Source organism: Callospermophilus lateralis, chromosome 3 (assembly GCF_048772815.1).
Source record: "Callospermophilus lateralis isolate mCalLat2 chromosome 3, mCalLat2.hap1, whole genome shotgun sequence".
Lineage (NCBI taxonomy): Eukaryota > Metazoa > Chordata > Mammalia > Rodentia > Sciuridae > Callospermophilus > Callospermophilus lateralis.
Genome location: NC_135307.1, coordinates 95,625,241 through 95,647,930, shown reverse-complemented (window position 1 = coordinate 95,647,930; position 22,690 = coordinate 95,625,241). Strand labels below are relative to the sequence as shown.

Here is a 22,690-nt window from a genome sequence, read left to right as displayed (position 1 = left end):
GCTAATAGAGCAGGTTTTAGCACATTACAGTGATCAGACCACTAAGCTGAGAACTCTTCTCTTAACCTCTTCTTACTTTCCCACAGCTTGTAGCAAAATGGTCAAAATGGTCATTTAGCAGAAGGTTTAATTTTATTTAAACAGATAGCAGTGATTACTAGGAACACAAACAACCTCATTAAAAAAATCTATTTAGGGCATGTTGACTCTGAATTTTAGCAGGACTTATCACCCTGACTTTGTCATGCTGTTTTTGTGGATAAGATAGAGTTAAGCCTCAGTGGAGTACAAGTAAATGGATTTGTAAGTGGTTAAATAAAATGTATTTAAATGCTTTATATAATATCTTAAAATGTTATTAACATTGATCTATAGAGAGATCTCTGGTAATTTACTATAGCTTTATTTTATTTTATTTTTGGTATTGGGGATTGAACTCAGGGGCACTTGACCACTGAGCCATATCCCCAGCCTTATTTTGTATTTATTTAGAGACAAGGTCTCACTGAGTTGCTTGGTGCCTCACTTTTGCTGAGGCTGGCTTTAAACTCATGATCTTCCTGCCTCATCCTCCCAAGCTGCTGGGATAACAGGCGTGTGCCACCACACCAAGCTAGCTTTATTTTTAAAAGAACAATATTTTCATCTGTGGCTGTATCCTTTTTAATGTATTTGTCTTTGTCTTTGGAAGAATATATAAAAGGTATGTACTTAAAATTTTCTGATGATACAATGCTGGGAGGAATATTAAATACATTATTATAGTACACTTAAGGTTTAAAAATGTTTTTTTCCTATTAGTCTTATATAATAGGACTATATGAAAGATCTTGTACATTGATATTAAAAAATATCTGCAATGTTTAGGGAAGGAAAACTGATTAAATAGTGGCTTATGTAAAAATGATCTAGGGATTTTGGATGATTGAAACTTAATATGAATACATATGGAGATACAGTTTCTAAAATGCTGATGAAATTTTAGGGCTTGTTAACATAGTAGTTCAGAACACTGAACAGCAAAGTCCCACGGTACATGGTCTGGTTGAACTAGGTCTGTAATTTGTATTTGGCTTTAGGTGCTATGTTTTAAGACAGATTTGGAGAAGTTGGGGTAGATCAAGAAGAGGCTGACCAATAAAAAATGTCTGCAAAATAGGTCATGGAAAAAGACTGAGAGGTTTAGGAATGTGGATTAAAGAAGATTTTTTTTTTTAAGAGAGAGAGAGAGAGAGAGAGAGAGAGAATTTTTTAATATTTATTTTTTAGTATTTGGCGGACACAACATCTTTGTTTGTATGTGGTGCTGAGGATTGAACCTGGGCGGCACGCATGCCAGGAGAGTGCGCTACCGCATGAGCCACATCCCCAGCCCTTAAAGAAGATTTAGAGGAGTTCTATGAGTGGTCTTCAAATATTTGAAGGTTACTGGGCATGGTGGTGCATGCGTGTAATCATAGTGAACTGGGAGGCTGAGACAGGAGGATTGAAAGTGAAAGAGGCTAACCTTGGCAATTTAGAGAGACTCAAACTAAAAAGTAAATAGGGCTGGGGATGTAGCTTAGTGGTGTAGTGCCACTGGGCTCAGTCCCCAGTACTGAAATCAAGCTAAACGAAACCAAACAAAACCAAAAACAAACAACAAAAACTCCCCAAAACCAATTATCAACATGGAAAAGACAGACTTAGTCTGCGTGAACTGAGGGATGGAATTTAGCATATAACAAGAAATTATGGGGAGGCAGATTTGGTTTCTCATAAGAAAGACTTTTCTAGTAATTCCTATTCTTAAATGGGAACAGGCTGCCTTTAAAGGCAGTAAGTTTTCCATCAGAGGAGACCTTCAAAGACAATTCTAAGGGCCCTTTGTCAAGCTCCAAAAGGACCATGCTTCAGGAAGGTGGACTGGATGACTTTCACACAGATTCCTTCCAATGCATGGGCCTTAGCATGAACTCAATGCCATCATATAGTAGGTACTTAAGCAATACCTATCAAAGAGATGAATGCACAAAAGCAAAAACATCTAATCAGTGGACTTGTGCAGTTGATATATTTTTTAGTATGGGTGATTTTATGGCACCACATAGTCCTTTCATCTAGCATGAGGAGTATGTTATCTTGGGAAAGATGAAGGGCTTGGGCCATGCAGAGTTTAACATTTCCTAGATGACTGGCTTCTCTTCTTACTCTGGCATGATTCATGCTCATCTTTGTACATTTCAGAGCTATAATGAGCAACACCTTGCCTCATACTAACACGATGCTATTTCTTTTTCAGGATAATCGTATCCACACATCCAAGTACAACGTTCTTACCTTCTTGCCAATTAATTTATTTGAACAGTTCCAAAGAGTGGCAAATGCCTATTTTCTTTTCCTTCTGATATTACAGGTAATGTTTGGGTTGTAGTTCTTCATTATCTCTTAAAAATATTCACATAATTTGGAAAAGTAAGTTAATTTACTCTGCTAAATGTTTGCGATGAGGTAAAGCCATCCTTATCAGATTTTTTAATGTTATTGTTGCTGTTTCTCTTCACAAATGTGGGAGTGCTAGGAATGGGTAACACTCAGGGCATTCATCATTTTAAACACTGAGGTCATTTAAAAAATGCAGACTTGCACTTCATTTGAACCAAACCAGAGCCTAATAATAATGACTGTTCATTGCCTCCTTTCTCTTTTTTATCTTCCTCTCACGATGACAGTGTGGGGATTGCTAGAGTTGAGGCAAAGAGCCTTTGCTGACTAAGACTGAGAGGGTTGCGGTACTTAATTTGACATATTTCATTTTGATCTAAGAACAATGACATATTTTATGTGCATATAAAATGAATGATGTTTGCTGTATGCTATTTCACTCTAAAATGATTATTCTTACAGTTTTGAGTGGTAATTAGTTAATTTCTCCCTCCTCATCTGACTAAAATTTAAGCTTAAATGAAATTTTAGCTTTCACTGATATTTTGGGAAGGAAAAAGGTATAGATCAAGAAAGATGCATATATACACACACAGAAACAGTTCCTGTTAGTCAGTTATTTACTTAGTATTAATTTTGGATAATTTAATCAGATCATACTGGTTGATTCAGAATGTGCTGGGCTTTGTTTTAGTTTGAAGAGGTAGAAGATAGGTTGGATGTGTGAAGTATAGATTATAAGCTTTGGGTACTATTTTCCTTTAATCGGGTAGCTATTTGTATTAAGAATCTTTGGGTGGAAAGTGGCAGAAATCTAAATTAATTTAATCAAAAAGGTGAATATATTCAGGGTCATATTTCCTCTCTAGTGTGGTTAGACTCCTGGGCAGTAACAATTTGATGAGGATGTAGCTTCTCTTCCTCTGTTCTCATCCCTGTTGGTCATGAGGATTCTTGTGTAAATTCTTACTATCTGGTGGCCCTGGCAGTTTTAGACCTATCCTCCTTGCTCTCCAGTCTAACTCTAATATGAGATAGATATGTAGATGGATAGAGACAGAAAGAGAGGAGGAGGGGGGGGGGAGAGAGAGAGAGAGAGAGAGAGAGAGATAGATAGATTACCTTTTATCTCTAGCAAATGTCTTGAGATTATTTCTCATTACTAAACTGATCACTGTGGCTCAAGGATTTGAGACAGTGATTGACTTGACCTAGATCATGTGCCAAAGTGTGGAGCCAGAATGGAATCACCCAACAAAATTACGAGGACTGAAAGTGGAGCGGGTAGGAGAGTTCCTTAAGAATAGGGATATAGTTGAGAAACAATCAGGAAAAACCCCCAAATAAAAACAAAACAAACAAACAGATGAGTACAATTAATGAGCAACTTACCATTTATTGAAGAAAATGTGGAATCCAAGGTTTTTTTTTCTTTCTCCCACAAAACTAGTTTGGTTTCTTCGTGTAACCCTTCACGCCACTGCAGAACTTAGGATCCATTTCTCTGATGGCTTTCTTACCTGTGGTCAAAGCCTCAGTTCATGCAATTTCTTTTAATATTTATTTTTTAGTTAGAGGTAGACACAATATCTTTATTTTATTTTTTATGTGGTGCTGAGGATCAAACCCAATGCCTCACGTGTGCTAGGTGAGTACTCTACCACTGAGCCCCAGCCCCAGGCCCTAGTTCATACAATTTTATATTTGGAAAGTACATTTGAGATGGTTCAGACCAACCTCCTTTGTTTAATGATGAAGAAATGAGATCCAGAGAGCTTAGGTGATGTGTAAAACTTTTGCATGAGTTACTGAGACACTAGGAGTAGGATCCAGCTTTTCTACTAGTCCAACATTTTTACTGCCTCCTCAGAGGAGTTTTATTTTGTTTTCTTATTGTTTTTTTTAATTGTTTTTACTTTTAATTGACACACAATAATGTACATCTTTATGGGGTATAGTGTGATAATTCAGTACATATATACAATGTGTGATGATTAAACCTAGGTAATTAGCATTTCCATCTCAAACATTAATCATTTGTTTGCACTTGGAACCTTTGAACTCCTCTCTTCTAGTTATTTATAAAATATGTGGAATAAAAACCCTATGGACTAGTGCAAAAATAATTATAGCACATAATCTAACTGAATGAATTTTTCTGGGAATCAAATGATATATGGAAAATACTGGCTCAGTGTCTGGTGCAAGGTAGATATTAAAAGGATCTTTCTTTGAGACCTGGTGTGATAAGGCATTGGTAAAATTATTAAAAGTTAGATGATAAGCTGAGAAAGACAGGTGACATTTAACAACATGGAGAAAGACCACCATATGTGAAAAATTTCAAGGAAAAGTTTACTTATCAACTTGCTTTAGAATTTTCATGTTTTTTTTTTCAGTTTGAAAATTGGCAGAATGATGTTTCTACCCTATGTGTCTTATCAAATGCAAACACTGAAATTATTGGGATATTCTACATTTGTACAAATAACAGGATATAATTGCATTAATTTCTGCCAAGTCTTATAGAATTAAATAACAAAATTGGAAGATATATTTCTTAATGCTAACAGCCCTAAATTATTTGAAATATTTATTTCAGCTAATTCCAGAAATCTCCTCCTTAACCTGGTTTACTACCATCGTGCCTCTGGTTCTGGTAATAACTATGACAGCTGTCAAAGATGCCACAGATGACTATGTGAGTATTTGTTCTTGAGCATGATCGAGGTCTCAGTTTCAATGGCAACATCTCAGAAACAGAAAGTGGAAATCTATTTAAAATTTTGAATGAAACTCTTTTGGTGAATACCACGTACTACATATTTTTCTATTTGTTTTGCTATCTGCTAATATTGGTGTCATAGAAGCTGTGCTTCTTTAAAGCAAGAGGCTTTCACTATCTAGACACACTTCTTTGTTTTATAGATGAAGAAACTAAAATTCATAGAGGGCTTGCATTTCGCATAGGATAATACCACCTATTTGTTGAAAAGCAAACTGGATTTAGAACACAACATGCATTCACACAGTGAAATATTATTTATCCTTTATCAGATTCTTTGTCTAAGTTTTGAGAGTTGGCAAGCATTAGACACTCTTACATATTGTGCTCATTATACAAGAAGTTTCAAAATGCCTAAACAATTTCATGGTGCACATTGTGACTCCGACATTTGAGGTTGAATTTGGTCAATGATACCTTTGGAGTAAGTGTATGGTTGCTCATTATTATCTGACCTTTCAGAGAAATAGTATTCATTTAGATGCATGAGTTCCTAAATAATGTCCTTAAAGGTCTTATTCATTATAGTCATACTTCATTAAAGAGAAAAATAGTAGAGTAGAAAAAACATGGAGGAAGACATCTTACCATACCATTGACTAGCAGTAAGTGGACCTCTGACCCTTCCCTTTTTTGAGTGATGGAGCTAATGACATAAGCACTGTTGGGAGGATAAAATGAGGTGAAGGATAAAATGAGCACCAGACAGACAGCTGGGCTTACCATGAATACACTATGAATGCTGGTCCTCTGCTCCCTTCCTGCCTGGAGCAGATCCCCTCTAAGACTTTGTATTTATTTCTAGAGTAGAAATCATCAAAAAGAGTCAGCTTGGGCCTGAGAAGACCAATTCTAATCCTTTTAGACTCCATCTGTTCCAATACCAAAACCCTTTTGCAAAGCCTGAGCAAAAGTGGGCTTTTCAGATTTTGGGGAGGTGGTGAGCTATTTGGCCTTTGATGCTTAACTATCCAATTTAGAGGAGTATTTTCAGATTACATACAGTTATGACTAAACATGAAGTCTCCCGTTGATTTTACTATAGTTAATATTTGAAAGTGCTTTTATTTTTTGTGATAATATGCTAGTGCAATAGTTGAATATCTTCATCAGTAAGATATTCTGTCTTGGCAGGAGATAGCTGTCACTCTGAAATGGGGAAGACTGGAGAGTTTAATAATGAAGGGGTCATTTACAAGGAAAAGCACCTAGGCTAGCAACATGGGCTACCCTACTATTGTAAATACTAGGCCTGAAGAAGAAAGAAAGGGAGCAGTTACCAGCCCTGGAGCTATAGCTGGGGCTGTTTGCTGCATCTGGTGCTATCTGTGCAGAACATAGCCATTGCTAACTCAACTAGAAGGAAGCAGGGGAATAAATACCCTCATTTTACTCTTCTCTGGCTTTCTGATCTTCAGTACCACCTATTGGCCAAGGGTAACCAGAAACAAAGACCACAGGGGACAGCTTCCCATTGGCACAGGGCAGAATAGAGAAATTTAAGGTAAAGATATGGAGGAGCAAACAGAGGATGTTGGGCAACCCCACTAAACCATGTACTCAGAAAAATGTTTCCATCTCTAGTGTTCTATTGGTAGAAATAAGTTTACACATCAGTGAATGGGCGGGCTCAATTTACTCCTAAAAGTTTATAATATTTTAAATTATTTTAATCTTAAAAATGCTAAATAGCTTTGTCTTCTTATTTTTACTGGTAATATCCATTAACTTATACCTGTATAATACCGTGCAATTATATGTATCAGGGATAGCATAATAGAAAGATTGCAATGGGTTTTGGAATGATGTTAAAAAGAAAAGGTTTGGTTGAAGCATTTTATATGTTGTACTATTGATACAACACTTAAAATAAAAAGAATAGTCACTTATCTTTATGATTACAGTCTATAAAATCAAAGTTTCATGTCTTCTAAAATTATCCCCGTTCATATGTGTATGTAAGCTAATATGCTGAAATAACTTTGTCTCTATTTCAGTCTATTACAATTTACACTATTGTCTATTACCCTTGTTCTAATAACTTGTAATAACTAACATATAATAATATGATCTTGAAAGTTTATGTAGAAACATTTATCTCAATGGCTACTAATTTCTGAGTCTAGTGAGGAGCTTATAATACATGGATTCTTTCAAGCAATATAAGATATTTACATTACTGGAAATATGAGCTCTTGGGCATAAAATATAAATTCACACCAAATGTGGTTCAGTATTGTATTCTGATTTTTGTTTTAAATGCTTGCTATTTCATAAGATCACTGTTAACAATTAGAATTTCTGGAGAATAAAAATACATGTTGTTACAAGTAATTTCTTGACTTCAAAGAAATCCATAAAACAGAATCAGTGATGTTCCAATAAAGTATTGCGCACATATGTGAGAGAAATGGAAGTCCCCATTCCTGGTTGGAGTCATCAAAATTAATGTATGGTTTTCCAGAACACATTGTCTTCTTAGAAGTGACTAAAAATGTGTGAGAATTGGAATTGTGAGTCGAGCATGTGGCTAGACTTCTTCCACTGGTGACGCCTAGAGTGAGTTTTAGTGAGCTGAGTGTTGATTTAGAGTTAGAACGTGCAGCTGAGTTCAAGGTAAGTATAACTGTGTTCATCTTAGGCAGATGGAGACATTGTCCAGATACATGCACTCAAAATATTTCCATTGTACCTTTGGGTTGACCAAGTGTGATTTAATATATTATCTCATGAATACTTTGATTTTCCAGTTCCGCCACAAGAGTGATAACCAAGTGAATAATCGGCAGTCTGAAGTTATCATTGACAGCAAGTAAGAAATGCATTCTTTGGGTTATTATTATGATTTCTATGTCCCCAAGACTGGTCTTGACAACTGGTGGCTTTCTTTTCTAATTAAATGTTTGCTTCCTCCCTCCTTTAGTTTATTAGCTGTTGAAATATAATTCCATTCCATCTTCATGTCTTCTTTTCATACTCAACCAATATTTGTATCATTCACTCAACTTTTTCTTTGAATTCCTGTGGCTTTCTATTATGGGACACAGACATATCTTTGTCACTTTTTATTTCTAGATAGAATACTATTTAGAGGTGGCATACATGCCATGTTTTGTAGACTTCATGAGTATTTGAGTTTTTAAATTTGGCAATTTCTGGGGAAGATTGCTAGAGAGACTTCTGGCACATTACTATGTCAAGTGATAGCAATAAGAATGTTGTATTCCCTTGAGAGTTGAATTTAGAATATACTATCCACTATATCATGAATTTTTCATTGCATTTAAATTTATCCATTAATGAAGAAATATTTGCAGAATAGTACTAGAATCAGAAATGCTTTATAACATGCTTTTATACACCAACAACCCTGAAAACATCTCCAGAAAACTTGACAAGTGTAAATTTCAAAGTTTCTTTCCATTGTTTCTTATTTGCTTTCTCTCTGTCCCCTCTTTTTGCTAATGGTGACAGGTGGCAAAGTAAATTTGTAATGTATTTTTAATTCATAATCTGACAGTAAATCACACCAGCCAAGGATTTTTGAATTATTTAGAATAATAATTGTGAATTGTGAAGAATATAATTTTAAAAGAGAAAATAATAGAGCAAATTAACCTCATGTGAGAGAAGATTCCACAAAACGATAGACGTATCAAGAGAGGCTAGGTAGCTGAGATAATAAAGAGTAAGATTAATGTAACTAATCTCTTTCTGTAACTAATATGTTGGTTGATACTATTAATGCAATGGATTCCTATAGTTTTTTTTTATTGTCTTGTTTTACAAAATGGTACTTAATGAAGAAAGATGATCTTACTGTAAAACCAGAGTTGTAGAGACAGAGCCTTGGAAAGCATAATTCTGGTGTGACAAGGATAAGCCATGAAGATGCTGGAACCATCTGGTTCATTTCCAGTGTTAGCAGGTTTTGAATTGTTGCCACCATAGTGTGGTGTTAAAAGCATGCGTTTTGCACTTGGAGGGACTTAAGTATGGGTTTCATTCTCCTGAATATTTCTGTGGTCTTGGGCAAGTTCCTAACCTCTATAAACATCAGATTCTTTGTGTATAAAGTGGGGTTATGATGGGGTCCCATGCATGGATGGAGCTGTCGTGAGGGTTGAGCTACTATAACGTGCTCTGCCTGGAGTCTGGTGTGTTGCCAGCATTTCCACGTGGCCTGTTATTTCTTTAAGGCATGGTGATTCTTTGTAAGCTAATGTGGTATGTGGCTTTGAGCAGTATTCATTGCATGTCTTGACTGTCTCAAGTAATAGAAGTTATATCTGATGTTATGACTAATTCTCCAAGGAACATTTGATAATCAGTTTCATTACTTTGTATCATCTCATATAAAGGGTGTTAAAATATATACAGTGATATAATTAATTTGAACTAATGGCCTTCATGTGTCTTTTTATCTTCTCAAGTTAAATTTTGTGGTGATACTTGGTTAAGATATTGGGGCTTCTATCTGGAGGCCATGGATTGATTAATCCTGTAACTTAGATATTCAGAAGCTTGATGACTAGGTGTTTCTCACACATACTTGCTATCATTATCATCATTATTGGGAGTAGTATTAGTGCTACTTTCTTGTGGTTTCATTTATCCTTTCCTTAATTCCTTATGAGGTAGGTTCTGTCTGTAAATCAGTATGGCCTGACGTTCTGTGGAGGTATTGTTGCTGATTCTATGAAGTTGAAGGGAGATGCACTTATCATTAAGAATGGGATAATCTTAAGCATTTGGTGTAAATGCTTAAATTTACAAACATTTCCATTTGAAAGATTACTTGAAATTCTCCAGAGCAGGGGTCCTGCCTCTTGGTCATGTTTATGTCACTTGAGCCTACGAGGGTGTCTGTTGAATCTTGGAACTGAGCTGTAGCCATCTTGCTGAGAGGGCAATCTGCCAGAGAATGTTCTATGATATTTTGCTAAATCCTATCACTAGCCAATTCTGGTGGCTGGTATGATGGTTTTAGCAGAATGTGCTCAGGCTGTGGAGACTGGCTTTTTACTTTTTGGATTTGGAGGTGCCGGGGAAATCAAATGGGCTCAGATCTGAGATGTTGCAGAGAGCTTTGAGTCTTCCTTTGGAGCTCGTGGCTCTACCTGGTTCTTCTGGGCTCAGAAATTATGTATATTACCTCTCAGAACTTGTACTTGCCACTTTCTTCAGAACACTGCCCTTGGGTTCTTGGAACCAAAGATTAACTGGTACAGGAGTATGAAAGAGTTGCTTCCTTGTCTCAAGTTGGACTAACTCTGAGGTTAAATTTCACCCCTGAGCACTCCTCCAGACCAGACAAAAGATGAGCCTTGCCAGCAGTCACACCTTTGCTTTGCTGCTTCCTTTGTTCTGTGATGCTTCTCATAACCCTTATCAATTACTTCTTGTACTGTCTTAATTAGCCACTTGCACATGAATCCTCATATCAGGATCTGCTTCTAGGAATGCAGTGGTTAACGCATAATTAAGCCCATGACAATATTAATAGAAAATATTAAGAAAGTGTTTTGAACCTCTCCTTGGCACCTGTGGGTCATGGTCCAAGAATAAAAGTAAAATGGCTTGGGTCTGGGGGCCCTGGGAGATGGGCATTGCTGGAGTGGGTGTCACATTGGGTTGGGCACTGTTGGGTACTTGTGGCTTCCTTTGTGTGTTCTTGGCAGAAGGTCTTAGAGTCAAGGTCTTCATGCTAGTGCAGGAGAGACTGGCTTGTCTTGGGCAAGGAAAGATCTAGTCGGCTTTGGGGAGAGAGTCTCTGAGAAGGAAGGGTTGTGTTGAAAGTACCGGTCAGGAGATCTGGGCCCATGTAAGTGATTGCTGTGTGACACTGGGCAATTAACTTTTCCTCTGGGCTTCAGGTGCCCTTTATCTTAGAAGCAAAGAAGGTGGGGGCTATACTCACATTCAGCACATATTTATTGTGTGGGGGCCCAGTGCTCTCTGTTTAACTCTCATAAAACTCTAGGATATGGGCAATAGTTCTCCCATTTTAAAGATGGAGAGAATAAGGCTCAGAAAGGAAATGACTAGTCTAGGGTTCCATGGCAAGCAGGACCCTAAATTAGAGTTCTCCTATCCACTCATGGTACAATGTGTAAATGTGAACTGACCAGGTCTTCACTATTTGTTTTTTGTTTGAAAGGCTTTGTATACAATTATATAAGTATAAAATCATTACATAATATACATGTAGCTTATCTATATGTACTATACACATGTATACAAACACGTATATCTACTTTTGGTGCCAGGAGCATTATTCATCTTCATTCTTGCTGTGCTGAACAACATTGTAAAACTGAGTCTTAAAATATCCATGAAAATAAATGAAATCTTTCCCTTCTGACCATCCTTTTCAATTTTACCTTTTTATGGTCACTAATTTCTTTCATATTAGGACCAGTCTTCTGCATTGACAAACTGTTGTAATATGTGAAATTGCTTTAGAAATGGGTGTTGCATTAGGCACTGATAAAATCTTTTGATGACTTCAGTTGTAAGAATTAAGTAGGGGTGGCATGATTTCATATTGTAGAAATAAATGTAACAGCCATAGAGGAAGTACACACTCTTAACCGTAGGCCATGAAATACTATTTGCTGGCTGACTCTGTAAATATCAGTAGAGACGTAGCTGTTTTACAAGAGAACATTTTCTCAAGTCATGCTGTCTTTGGCCTCTGCGGGAGCAACAGGGCAGGTAAGTGGCTGGTGAGAAGTACCCTGAAAGTTCCTGGAGAGGTCATCTGCACCATACTCTTTAACTTGGGAGTCATGTTAGAATAACTTGGGAGAGTTAAACAACAACAACAACTATGTCTATGTGTATTTATGTATGTATGTATCTATCTATGCTCTAGCCACATGTAGGAATAATTGAGGGTCTTAGAGGTGAAGGCCTAATGTTTTTCAGTTTCCAAGAGGAGTCTAATGTGCAGACAGGTTAAGGACCTCTAATCAAACCCACCTCTTTACCCATATAGATTTCTCTAGCCTATATCTCTTTAATTTTAAGACACTCAAGGAAATGAATTTCATTTATTTTAAAATAGGAAGCATCATTTTGTCACATAATAAATATCCTTATAAAGGAATTATTCTTCAGTGCATGTTTGTAATTTTTTTTTGGAAGGACTCATATTTTTAGTTAAATACTTGATTGATCAATAATTATTTTGCCATGTTTTTCTTTTCTTCAGAAATTCAAGATTTTAGTTTTGCCCATTTTTGTGTTTTATTTCTTTCTCCATTACATCTACTGTCCTGAATGCTGAATCACTCACTGACTTGCACATATTTATGTGACTTACAATTTTTGTTGTCCTATCCCATAAAAATTTCTAGTCATGTAGATATTAAACATGGAAAAGGATGCGCAGATCTTCTGCTGTCCAACTAAGTAGCTATTGGAGACATGCTTCTGAGAACTTGGGATGTTTATGGTCCAAACTGAGATGTGTTGCAAGTAAAAAGACTGTGTATGCCAAATTTTAAAGACTTAGTAAAAAAAATTTAGCTATTTTATTAATAATTTGTTTTACAATCTGTGAGGTGAATAGACAGCCTATATCCTGGGAGAAAATTTTTGCCCCTCATACATCAGATAGAGCACTAATTGCTAGGGTATAGAAAGAACTCAAAAAGCTAAGCACCAAAAAAACAAATAACCCAATCAACAAATGGGCCAAGGACTAAACAGACACTTCTCAGAAGAGGATACACCATCAATAAACAAATATATGAAAAAAATGTTCACCATCTCTAGTGATCAGAGAAATGCAAATCAAAACTACTCTATCTTCTCATTTCAGTCAGAATGGCAGCTATCATGAAGACAAACAACAGTAAGTGTTGATTAGGATGTGGGAGAAAGGTACACTCATAAATTGTGGGTGGGACTGCAAATTGGTGCAGCCAATATGGAAAACAATATAGAGATTCCTTGGAAATCTGGGAATGGAACGAGCATTTGACCCAGCTATCCCTCTCCTCAGTCTAAACCCAAAAGACTTAAAAACAGCATACTACAGGAACACAGCCACATCAATGTTTATAACAGCACAATTCACAATAGCTAAACTATGGAGCCAACTTAGATGCCCTTCAGTGAATGAATGGATTAAAAAATGTGGCATATATACACAATGGAATATTACTCAGCAATAAAAGAGAATAAAATCATGGCATTTGCTGGTAAATAAATGGAGTTAGAGAAGATAATGCTAAGTGAAGTTAGCCAATTCCAGAGAAACATATGCTAAATGTTTTCTCTGATATAAGGAGGCTGACTCATAGTGGGGTAGGGAGGGGGAGCATGGGAGCAATAGATGAATACTAGATAGGGAAGAGGGGTGGGAGGGAAAGGGAGGGGGCAGGGGATTAGCAAGGATGGTGGAATGTGATGGACATCATCATCCAAAGTACATGTATGAAGACACTAATTGGTGTCAATATATTTTATATACAACCAGAGATATGAAAAATTGTAATAAGAATTGTAATGCATTCCACTGTCATTTATTTTTTTTAAAAAAATCAATAAAAATAATTTGTTTTATATCAATTCCACTTTGAAATTATAATATTTTGTATACATTGGATTAAGTAACATTATTAAGATGAAATTTACCTTTTCTTTTTATTAACCTGTTTTGAGCGTGGTTACTAGAACATTTTAAACCACAGATTTGTGGTTATTTCTGTTGAACAGAGTTGCTCTATACTCCATCTTTAGCGAGTAGTGAGAACAGAGAAGACGATGAACTCTGCTTGGAGTGTGGCCTCCCTATATGTAGCTCAGGATTCTGTGTTCATTCTTCCAGGCTGCCAGCATCTGTGGTAGTCACTGTTTGTGTCACTGTTAACAAATAGAGCCAGCATCCTTTTTTCTTGGTTTTTTGTTTCCCTGACAGTTCTTAATGTACACTCTTGCGGTAGAACAATCTGAGATCAGATTTTCCAGTGCAATTACCTTCCTCTCAGTCAGGATGTTTCCCTGACACCTATAGATATCAAATTGCACCTGACCACCAGCCCTTTGTGGAATACAAATTCCACTTTAAACTTTCCTCAGTGTTGGTAAACTTTGCTCAAATCTCCCAAGCTTCACAGAACTGTTCCCATCAGTTTTTGTTTTTGTTTTGAAATTGTGTACATTATGGGGAAAGATAAGAGCTTCCTTTGACTACTGCCAGTATAGTCTCTGCACTAGTTAAGTATAATATTCCTGAGCACTGAAAAATTATGCAACCAAATATATTATTTCAGTGGAAACAACTTTTCCCTTTGCCCAATTGACTTTTCCACTTTGATTGACGACTCACATTGAATATGAGGATTTAAAATTTGTTTCATTTTTTCCTTTAGTATCTATTTTTTTCCATTAAAATGAACACACTCATTAAGAGAAACTTGGAAAATAATGTTCCATTGTGTGTGTGTGTGTATTATATATATATATCCCACATTTTCTTTATCGATTCATCTTTTGCTGGTAAATGGATGGACATTTATTTTTATGTAATTATTTAATTATTTAAATATTTTATTAATTATTTAAATTATTTATTTATTTAATAAATAATTATTAATTATTTATTCATCCTTGTTTTTATCATGCTAAGTGAAATAAGCCAGTCCCAAAAAAACCCAAAGGCAATTGTTCTCTCTGATATGTGGATGCTAACACACAATAAGGGAGGTAGGGAGAGAAAGTATAAAAGTTCATTGGATTAGACAAAGAGGAATGAAGGAAAGGGAGGGGGAATGGGAATAGGAAAGACAGTAGAATAAATTGGACATAACTTTCCTATATTCATATATGAATACACAACCAGTGCAACTCCACATCCTGTACAACCACAAGAATGAGATAAAAGTAGAATGGGTTGCACTCTGTGTATGTATAATAGGTCAAAATACACATTACTCTTATGTGTATCTAAAAACAACAACAACAAAATAATTAAACAAAATAACCCCCCCCCCCAAAAAAAAAGAAATTTGGAAAATAAGAAAAAAGTCCAAGGAAGAAAATAATATTTACTCTTCTAGAATACAAAAGTTATTATCATTGCTATTTGCTTATATTTCCTTTCTGTCTTTTTTCTATGCCAAGATTTCTTATAATTATGTATGTATATTTTTATTCTTCTGTTTTTACTTCACATCATTAAAATTTTTCCATGTTTTTATATTGTTTTTAGACACATAATTTTAAAGGGCTTCATAACATTCCTTTGGGTATATGTCTCATAATTCACATAACTATTTTTTGAATGTTTAGTCTGCTTTCAATTTTAAAATATAATTTATTCATCTTTCTAGATTGATGGAGTTACCCTTTTCCATAAGACCTAGGTGTTTGTGACATATTTATGTCTTTTCCATAAGACTAGCTTTTTCTTTGTGACATATTTATCAAAATCACCTAGTAGGGTTACATGAGCCCACTATTTCTTTACTAAGCAAAGAAACCTGAAGCATCCTTGTTCAGTCCACGGACAAGTCTTCATAAGTGTATCAGGATTCAAGTGTGAATGAGACCAGGTTGGGCATATTGAAACCCTAGAAGGTTTCATTTCAATTAAATTTGGGGTGTCCTGGGTGGATGACTGTCAGAACATCAATAAGTTCCAGGTTTATCTTTTCTTAATCATTACACAAGATGAAAAAAAGTGCTGCTTTAAAAAATGTATTAGCGACACATATAAACCCCCAAATATCAATAATTTGAAGCAGTTTGAATATAAGTTTTACATTATAATTACTAACCATATAGTACTCATATGTGAAGAACATATATTGGTTCTGGTCTGTAGAGTTTCTGTGGTAAATTTGGACAGTATTTCAAAAGTGTGACTGGCAGAGCCTTTGGACAGCTATGAAAAAAGCTTCTTTATCTTGCCAGGTTAGATGCACATGGAGCAATAGTCAAGAGTTCTATTATTTATTGCTGAATTCCTGGGAATAACTTCCTCAGGGAGGGGTGTGGGGTAGTCTTCATATGTGGCATTACCTTCTGCTGGATTTTATACAAAATGTCAATCTTGGGCAAGAGTGAATTATTATTCTTATTAGATAGGCTCTGATTTTATCTGCACCTGCAATAAAAAATACCAAAGACCATTGAACTTAGTGCACATGCAGCTGAAGCACATTCTTTCTGTGTCTTGAATACAGGAGAGTAGGACACTGTTGATCTCATGGAAGAATTGATGTACCCTCTGTTGAGTTATCTCATCTCAATTACAGATTTGCATTTGGAGTGGAGACGTCTGTGCTTAAACACAAGGGAGATTACCAGTGCTCTGATGTTTTGCCTTTTTTTCCTTTTTCTTATTTATTTATTTTTATCCTCAGCCTACCCAAATTATTTTTACATTATGATCACACCATTGGGTCCAGGGGACAGCTATTTAGGATCTATATGAAGAGACTTGCGGATTAGAAAGTAAAATTAGAGGAGAAAAATTCTTGATTTTTTTCTGTATTAAAAACAATGCTTGGGGCTGGGGATGTGGCTCAAGTGGTAGCGCGCTCGCCTGGCGTGCGTGCGGCCCGGGTTCGATCCTCAGCACCACATACAAACAAAGATGTTGTGTCTGCCAAGAACTAAAAAATAAATATTAAAAAATTCTCTCTTAAAAAAAAAAACAGGGACATCTGTAAAAAAAATAATAAAAAAATAAAAACAATGCTAATAAATCACTTTTATGGGCTTAAATAATGAGTTCAAAAGCAAGCTATTGGGAGTAGTTTCAAGTGCTATTTGGATGCAGTGAAAGACCAAAAGTGAAATTAATTTTTAACTCATGCTGATAACTCATAATAAAACTGTTTCAAAAATAGTTTCACTCTCACAAAACTATTTCTGGTTTCTCAAGTCTTGTGTTGATCATTTCTCGGGCAGTTTCTGCTTTTCAGCTTTGCAGATGGAAGGGTCCATTTGCCAATGGGCTGAGTTCTGTATGTGAGCTGTGAAATTGTTCTTATAAACAATTTTCTGTTGTAATCAATTATTATGTTGCAAGGATGCAATTTTTAAAGGTTGAATTTCTAAATGGTGACTGTTTCCCCAAATGAGATGAATCTTGAAATAACAGGAAATTATAACACTTTCAGACCTCTGCATGTGGAGTTTTCAGTGGCATCTTCTAATATCATTTTTAAAGTTTCTATAACACAGATGTTAGCTGCTTTTTTTGTCCTCTTAACACTCCTTCAAAGAACTTCCTCACGTAACAACCTTGGAGAGTGAGGCAGAGTTGACTGCAGATTTTGTGGAGGAGGTCACTGAGGAGGTTCCAAACAATGTGGAATCCACTTGTTTTTCTTCCCAAGAAGTTCTCCTCTTCTGCTGCTGATCTTTTGAATCTTACCTTCACCATTCAGTGTTCAATGTGGTTGGCTCTGGTCTCTTCTCTCTCAGTATCTGGGGATCCTCACTTTTATCACTCAATGGAGTTTGAGTTTTCTTCAGCTCTGAACCCATTGCTGCTACTCACCAAGATGGCAGACTCTTATGTAACCAGAACTCACTTATCTTAGATGACAGAGCACATAAAAAGTATATCACCTTTGTAAAAATACATCACCTATCTAACCTTTAAAACTTGATTCCTGGTGGGCTCAGTGGCACATTCCTGTAATTCCAGTGGCATACCACAGAGGCCTTGGAGATATTAGAACTTTAACTTTGAAAAGTTAAGATCTTAAAAAAGTCTTCAAACCTGAAAGCTAAAAGAGCTTGTAATATTATAATGAATAGATTTAGTTTCAATCATAGCTCAAAGGTTGTTTATACTAAAACAATGTTTTAGCAGCGTTCGATTAACTATTTAGCCCCCATTGATTTTTTTCCTCATAGAAAATACAACAGGAATATTTTGCTTTAGACTTCCTGAGGTAATCTCAATGGGGCGATTTCTTCCGTATTTTAAATTTGCATATGATCTGTCTGTAGTGGGTAAAACATTTAAAAAAATTAAAAGATTGAAAGAATTTAAGTAGAATATAGAAGTTGTTCTTGATTTCATTACCTAGATCTATAAATTAACTATAATTAATTTGTGGACATATTATATTGCCCCTCCTCCTCCATTTTTTCTTTTTCTCTTCTACTTCTCCAAATAAAATTTGTTTTAAAAATAATTGAGAATATTCCATAGCCTACTGCTGTAGTTGAATGTCTCTTCCCCTCTCTGCCCCCAATGGTACAGCCAATGGTATTTGTGAATGTGACTTTATTTGGAAAAGAAAAGATATAATTAAGATTTTGAGATAAGATGATCCTGGAGTAAGGTGGGTCTTAGACCCAAATACAAATGTCTTTATAAGAGAAAGGAAGGGAAGAAGAGACATGGAAAAGAAGGTAATATGAAGAAAGAGGTAGATACTGAAGTTACATAGCCCTATCCCAAGGAATGCCTGAGGCTCCCAGAAACTAGGAGAGAGGAATGGAACAGGTCTTCCTCCAGAATCTTCAAAGGGACTGCAGCCTTCTGAGCATCTTGATTTTAGACTTTTCACCTCCAGAACAGCAAGAGGATATAGTTTTGCTGTTTGAATTTGCATACTCTGTAGTAATTTGTTACAGTGGTCCTAGGAAACTAATACGCACTTGTTTTTAATTTTCCCTTAACAAGTTCTATGTTTGCTTATTCTTTTACTTCACAGACATTTACTAAGTGCCTGCTGTGTGTCAGGCAGATTGCTCTATGTTGGGACTACAGAGTTAAAGAAGACATAATTTCTTCCCCAAATATAAAACTATCATATATAAATGAACGTGATTAGCTTTATCTCTGGAATTGCCAGGACACTCTAATATTTCATTGTTTTATTCACACGTAAGGCATCAAAAAAAAAAAGTCTCATCTCATTAAGAAAGTGTGATTTTCAGAAGTTCTTGTCAGTATTCAGACTTTGTAGACAAAACAATGCCAGGTGTTAGAGAACCTTGGTGTAGGATTTGGGAAGCTGATCAAGAATGGTGCTTTGAATCTATAACTCAGAGGAACACTGGACCACTTTTAAATTAAACAGTAGTCTCAAAAACTAAAATTTGTTTTCTCATTCTATGTTAGGAAGTGTTCTAATTCTACTTTTTGGTATTTGGCAAGGATTGGATGTGCCATACGAGAAGGGAAAAGAAAGGATTTGGCAGATAGCAGAAAGTAAGAGTAATGATCTCTAAATTAGATCTAAAGAACTTGGGAACTATTGGGGCTGTGACAGTGACATTGTCAGCAACATATAGAAAGAAAAATCCTGGCAGCAAAGTTGTATACTCAAGATAAGGAAAATATAATTGAGAGTGATGCTGAACACTGCAGAAAGAATGAGGTGAACTCTAAATAATGGAGAAAGAAGAGACTTTAGAAGATGTGAAGAAAGTTGATAGTATTTTTATATTGAGAACATATGGTGTAATAAAGTATGTTTTCTGTAATCTTTGGAAAATAAGTGAACATTTCTTTACAATAAATACCTATTGGATTTTTTCCTTGGGGGGGGGGTGGTACTGGGAATTGAACCCAGCGTTTTGCACATGCTTGGCAAGCACTTTATCACTGAACTGAATCCCAGCTCTAAACCATAAGATTCTGTTTTTTTATTTTTTAATACCAGGAATCAAACCCAGGGCCTCATGCATGTTAGGAAAGCATTCTACCACTGGGCCATAGCCTCAGCCCTACCTATTGAATTTTAAATTAGCTTAACATTTACAATGTTAAACCTAGTATTGCAATTTGTAGGGGAAAAAGAAAAGCTATGTATTGAAAATGAAAATGAGATTTAGAGAGGATTCAGGGAGGAGAGCACATGAGCAGCAGTGGAGATTTAAGGGGCTATGTTGGCAATAGGGCATGCTTTTCATCAGATCATCTGATTTGCTCTGTGCATCTATCAACATGTGCTAGTGCTTCATCAGGGATGTGCTGTACAAGTTTTATAGGGACACTGAGCATATTGGCAGGGATTCATGCTCACCACTTATCTGTCTGTTCATTCAATTCACATTTTCTGTACCACTTTTCTGTACCAGCCACTATTCTTGTTACGGACTAGGGACATAGGGATCAAGTCCCATTTTCTTTCAAGGAGCTTGGAGTCTAGGGAAAGAGCTAGACAAATTCACTGACTATAATTTTACAGTAACAGGTGACATGATAAAAAGAAGCATGAGGTTCTCTAGATGCACCCACAGAGAGGACCTTAACACAAGTTTTAAGAGGCCAGTGGCAGGAGTATCATTATCTCAGAATAACCTTGAAAGATTAGGCCCTCAGCAAAGATCAACTGGGGAAGAGCTAATTGAATGGTGGTGGTGGGGGGGGATATGTGGGGCAGGGATAGTGGGGGAGAACTAGAAAAGGGGCCAGATCATAAAAGATGATTGGCTCTTCACAGGTTTGTTTCAGGGGGAGGCTAAGAACATGCCTGATAAGAAATATGGGTAGATGAGCAAGTGTAAATCCCTCTTTTTCCATCCCTCCCGTCTCTCCAACTATGTGCTCTGGTGAAATATGGCCAGCCACAGGTGCTCTCTTCATATGTAAGCCACTCATCATAAGACAGTTGGATGAAACACAAAATCCCTATTGTCTTTCTACCCCATGAGACAGTATGGTGTTGTGGGGAGCACACCAGCCTTATGTCAGGAGGCTGGGGTCTGGTCCTGGGGTCTGTAACTGATTGACTGTGGCACTGAGTTTTCTATTTTTTTTTTTTTTTTTTTAAAGATTGAACCTAGGGTGCTTAACCACTAAGCCACATCCCCAGTCCTTTATATATTTTATTTAGAGACAGGGTCTTGCTGAGTTGCTCAGGGCCTCGCTAAGTTGCTGAGGCTGGCTTTAGAACTCTCAATCCTCCTGCCTCAGCCTCCCCAGCTGCTGGGATTACAAGTGTGCCCTATAGCACTGGCTAGCAGAAGACTTTCTAAATGAAATCATATATGGAAGTTCAGTATATAAAATAGGTACAAGTATTGCTGCTCAGGATGAAACTGGGGTAGAGGCACAGAGCAGATGCCCTCGGCACCTGCTTCCCCCTTGTGGCATCCCTTGAGAGGCCTCCATGAATAACATTACACTGAATAGTGCTTCTCTACATGGGATTGGAGGACTTCCTAGGTCTGAATCACCCTACCTGTAGACTTGTGGTTCCTTTCCTAGATCTGAATAAAGATTTCTGGATCTGGGATTCAGGACTGTGTGTTTAAAAAGCACAGGTACATTGAAGTTTGAGTACCAGTAGGCTAGATATTTCAAGGTCCTTCTCAGCCCTTAAATACTGATTCTGTGATCCTCTTCAGCTTTGTCATATGGTGAGGAGCCAAAGAAGGGAAGTCAATGACTACAGAATAGAAAGATTTAACATAAAATGGGAGGTTGGACATACAAAGGTGGATATGACGATAATGATATTAGGAAGTGGTGGAAGAGGAACATCAGATAGAAGACAGTGAGTCACATAATGGGTTAGGGACAGAAGATGAAATTCAACCGTAGGAGTTTTCAGCAGTGAGGCTTTTGTATTCCAGATGGAAGAAAGTGTAGCAAAAAGCATCAGGAGGCAAGTCAGAGCAGGAGGCTACCAGAGTTAATGGCCTGACCCAATACTCCCCCAATCCTGTGCTCATCTCTATTATTTAGCACATGGTGTCCTAATAGTCCTCTTACATCTCATGTACCTTTCAGTCTTTATTGAGTGCTTATGGTATCTCAGACATTGTGTTAGGTGCTAGAAATTCAGGCAAACCCAAACAGACTTGATTGTGCAATCTTGGGGCTTAGTGTCCAGTGGTGGTGGTGTAGGTTTAATAAAATACTCATTCTAGGTAGAGTATGATTACAATCCAAGGCAAACGCAGCAAAGGAAAAGAATATGGTTCTAAAGAAAGGTTTGTGGGGTGGCAGGGTGAGAGAAAGGCAGAGTGTGGTGAGGTGAGACAGAATAGAAAAAGATTCTTTGAAGAGGCAGTAAATTTTCAGCTGAGAACTTAATGATGACTAGAAGTTAAACTTGGCAAAGATGATGAAGAAGGGAGCAATGAGATGGGAAGAATTCCAGACAGAGGGCACAGTGTATCACAAAGGCCCTGTGGAAGGGTGGAGAATGCTTATTATGAGGGACAGAGTGGTCGCAGCCCAGTGAGGAAGTCCAGGAGAAGAGCAGAGTGAGATGGGGCTGGAAAAACAATGAGAGGTCAGATCCTGCAAGACCTTGAAGACCACATTCAGAGTTCGGGTCTTTCCCGTAACAACAAAAGGAATACATGGAAAATTCTGTCTTTGGAAAATATTGTGCTGCTTCATTGGGAGAAACCAATGGAGAGAGGTCAGGGTAGTTGTGGGGAGGGGAAGACTTGTCTGTTCTTACTATTCATGTGAACTACTCGAGACTGAGAGAATTTATTTCTATTACCACCTGAATACTGTGCAGCATGTAGTCAATA

At 36.7% G+C, this 22,690-nt stretch overlaps 1 protein-coding gene across 1 annotated transcript in view; it reads left to right on the top strand.

Annotated features, from left to right (window-relative positions):
* Positions 1-22,690, top strand: part of Atp8b4 (ATPase phospholipid transporting 8B4 (putative)) — a 216,463-nt gene that overhangs the window by 59,092 nt on the left and 134,681 nt on the right. Inside the window, exons 3-5 of the mRNA XM_076848565.2 lie at positions 2,282-2,395; positions 5,027-5,125; positions 7,960-8,021. Of these exons, the coding sequence (XP_076704680.1) occupies positions 2,282-2,395; positions 5,027-5,125; positions 7,960-8,021 (275 nt within the window). The remainder of the gene's footprint in view (positions 1-2,281; positions 2,396-5,026; positions 5,126-7,959; positions 8,022-22,690) is intronic.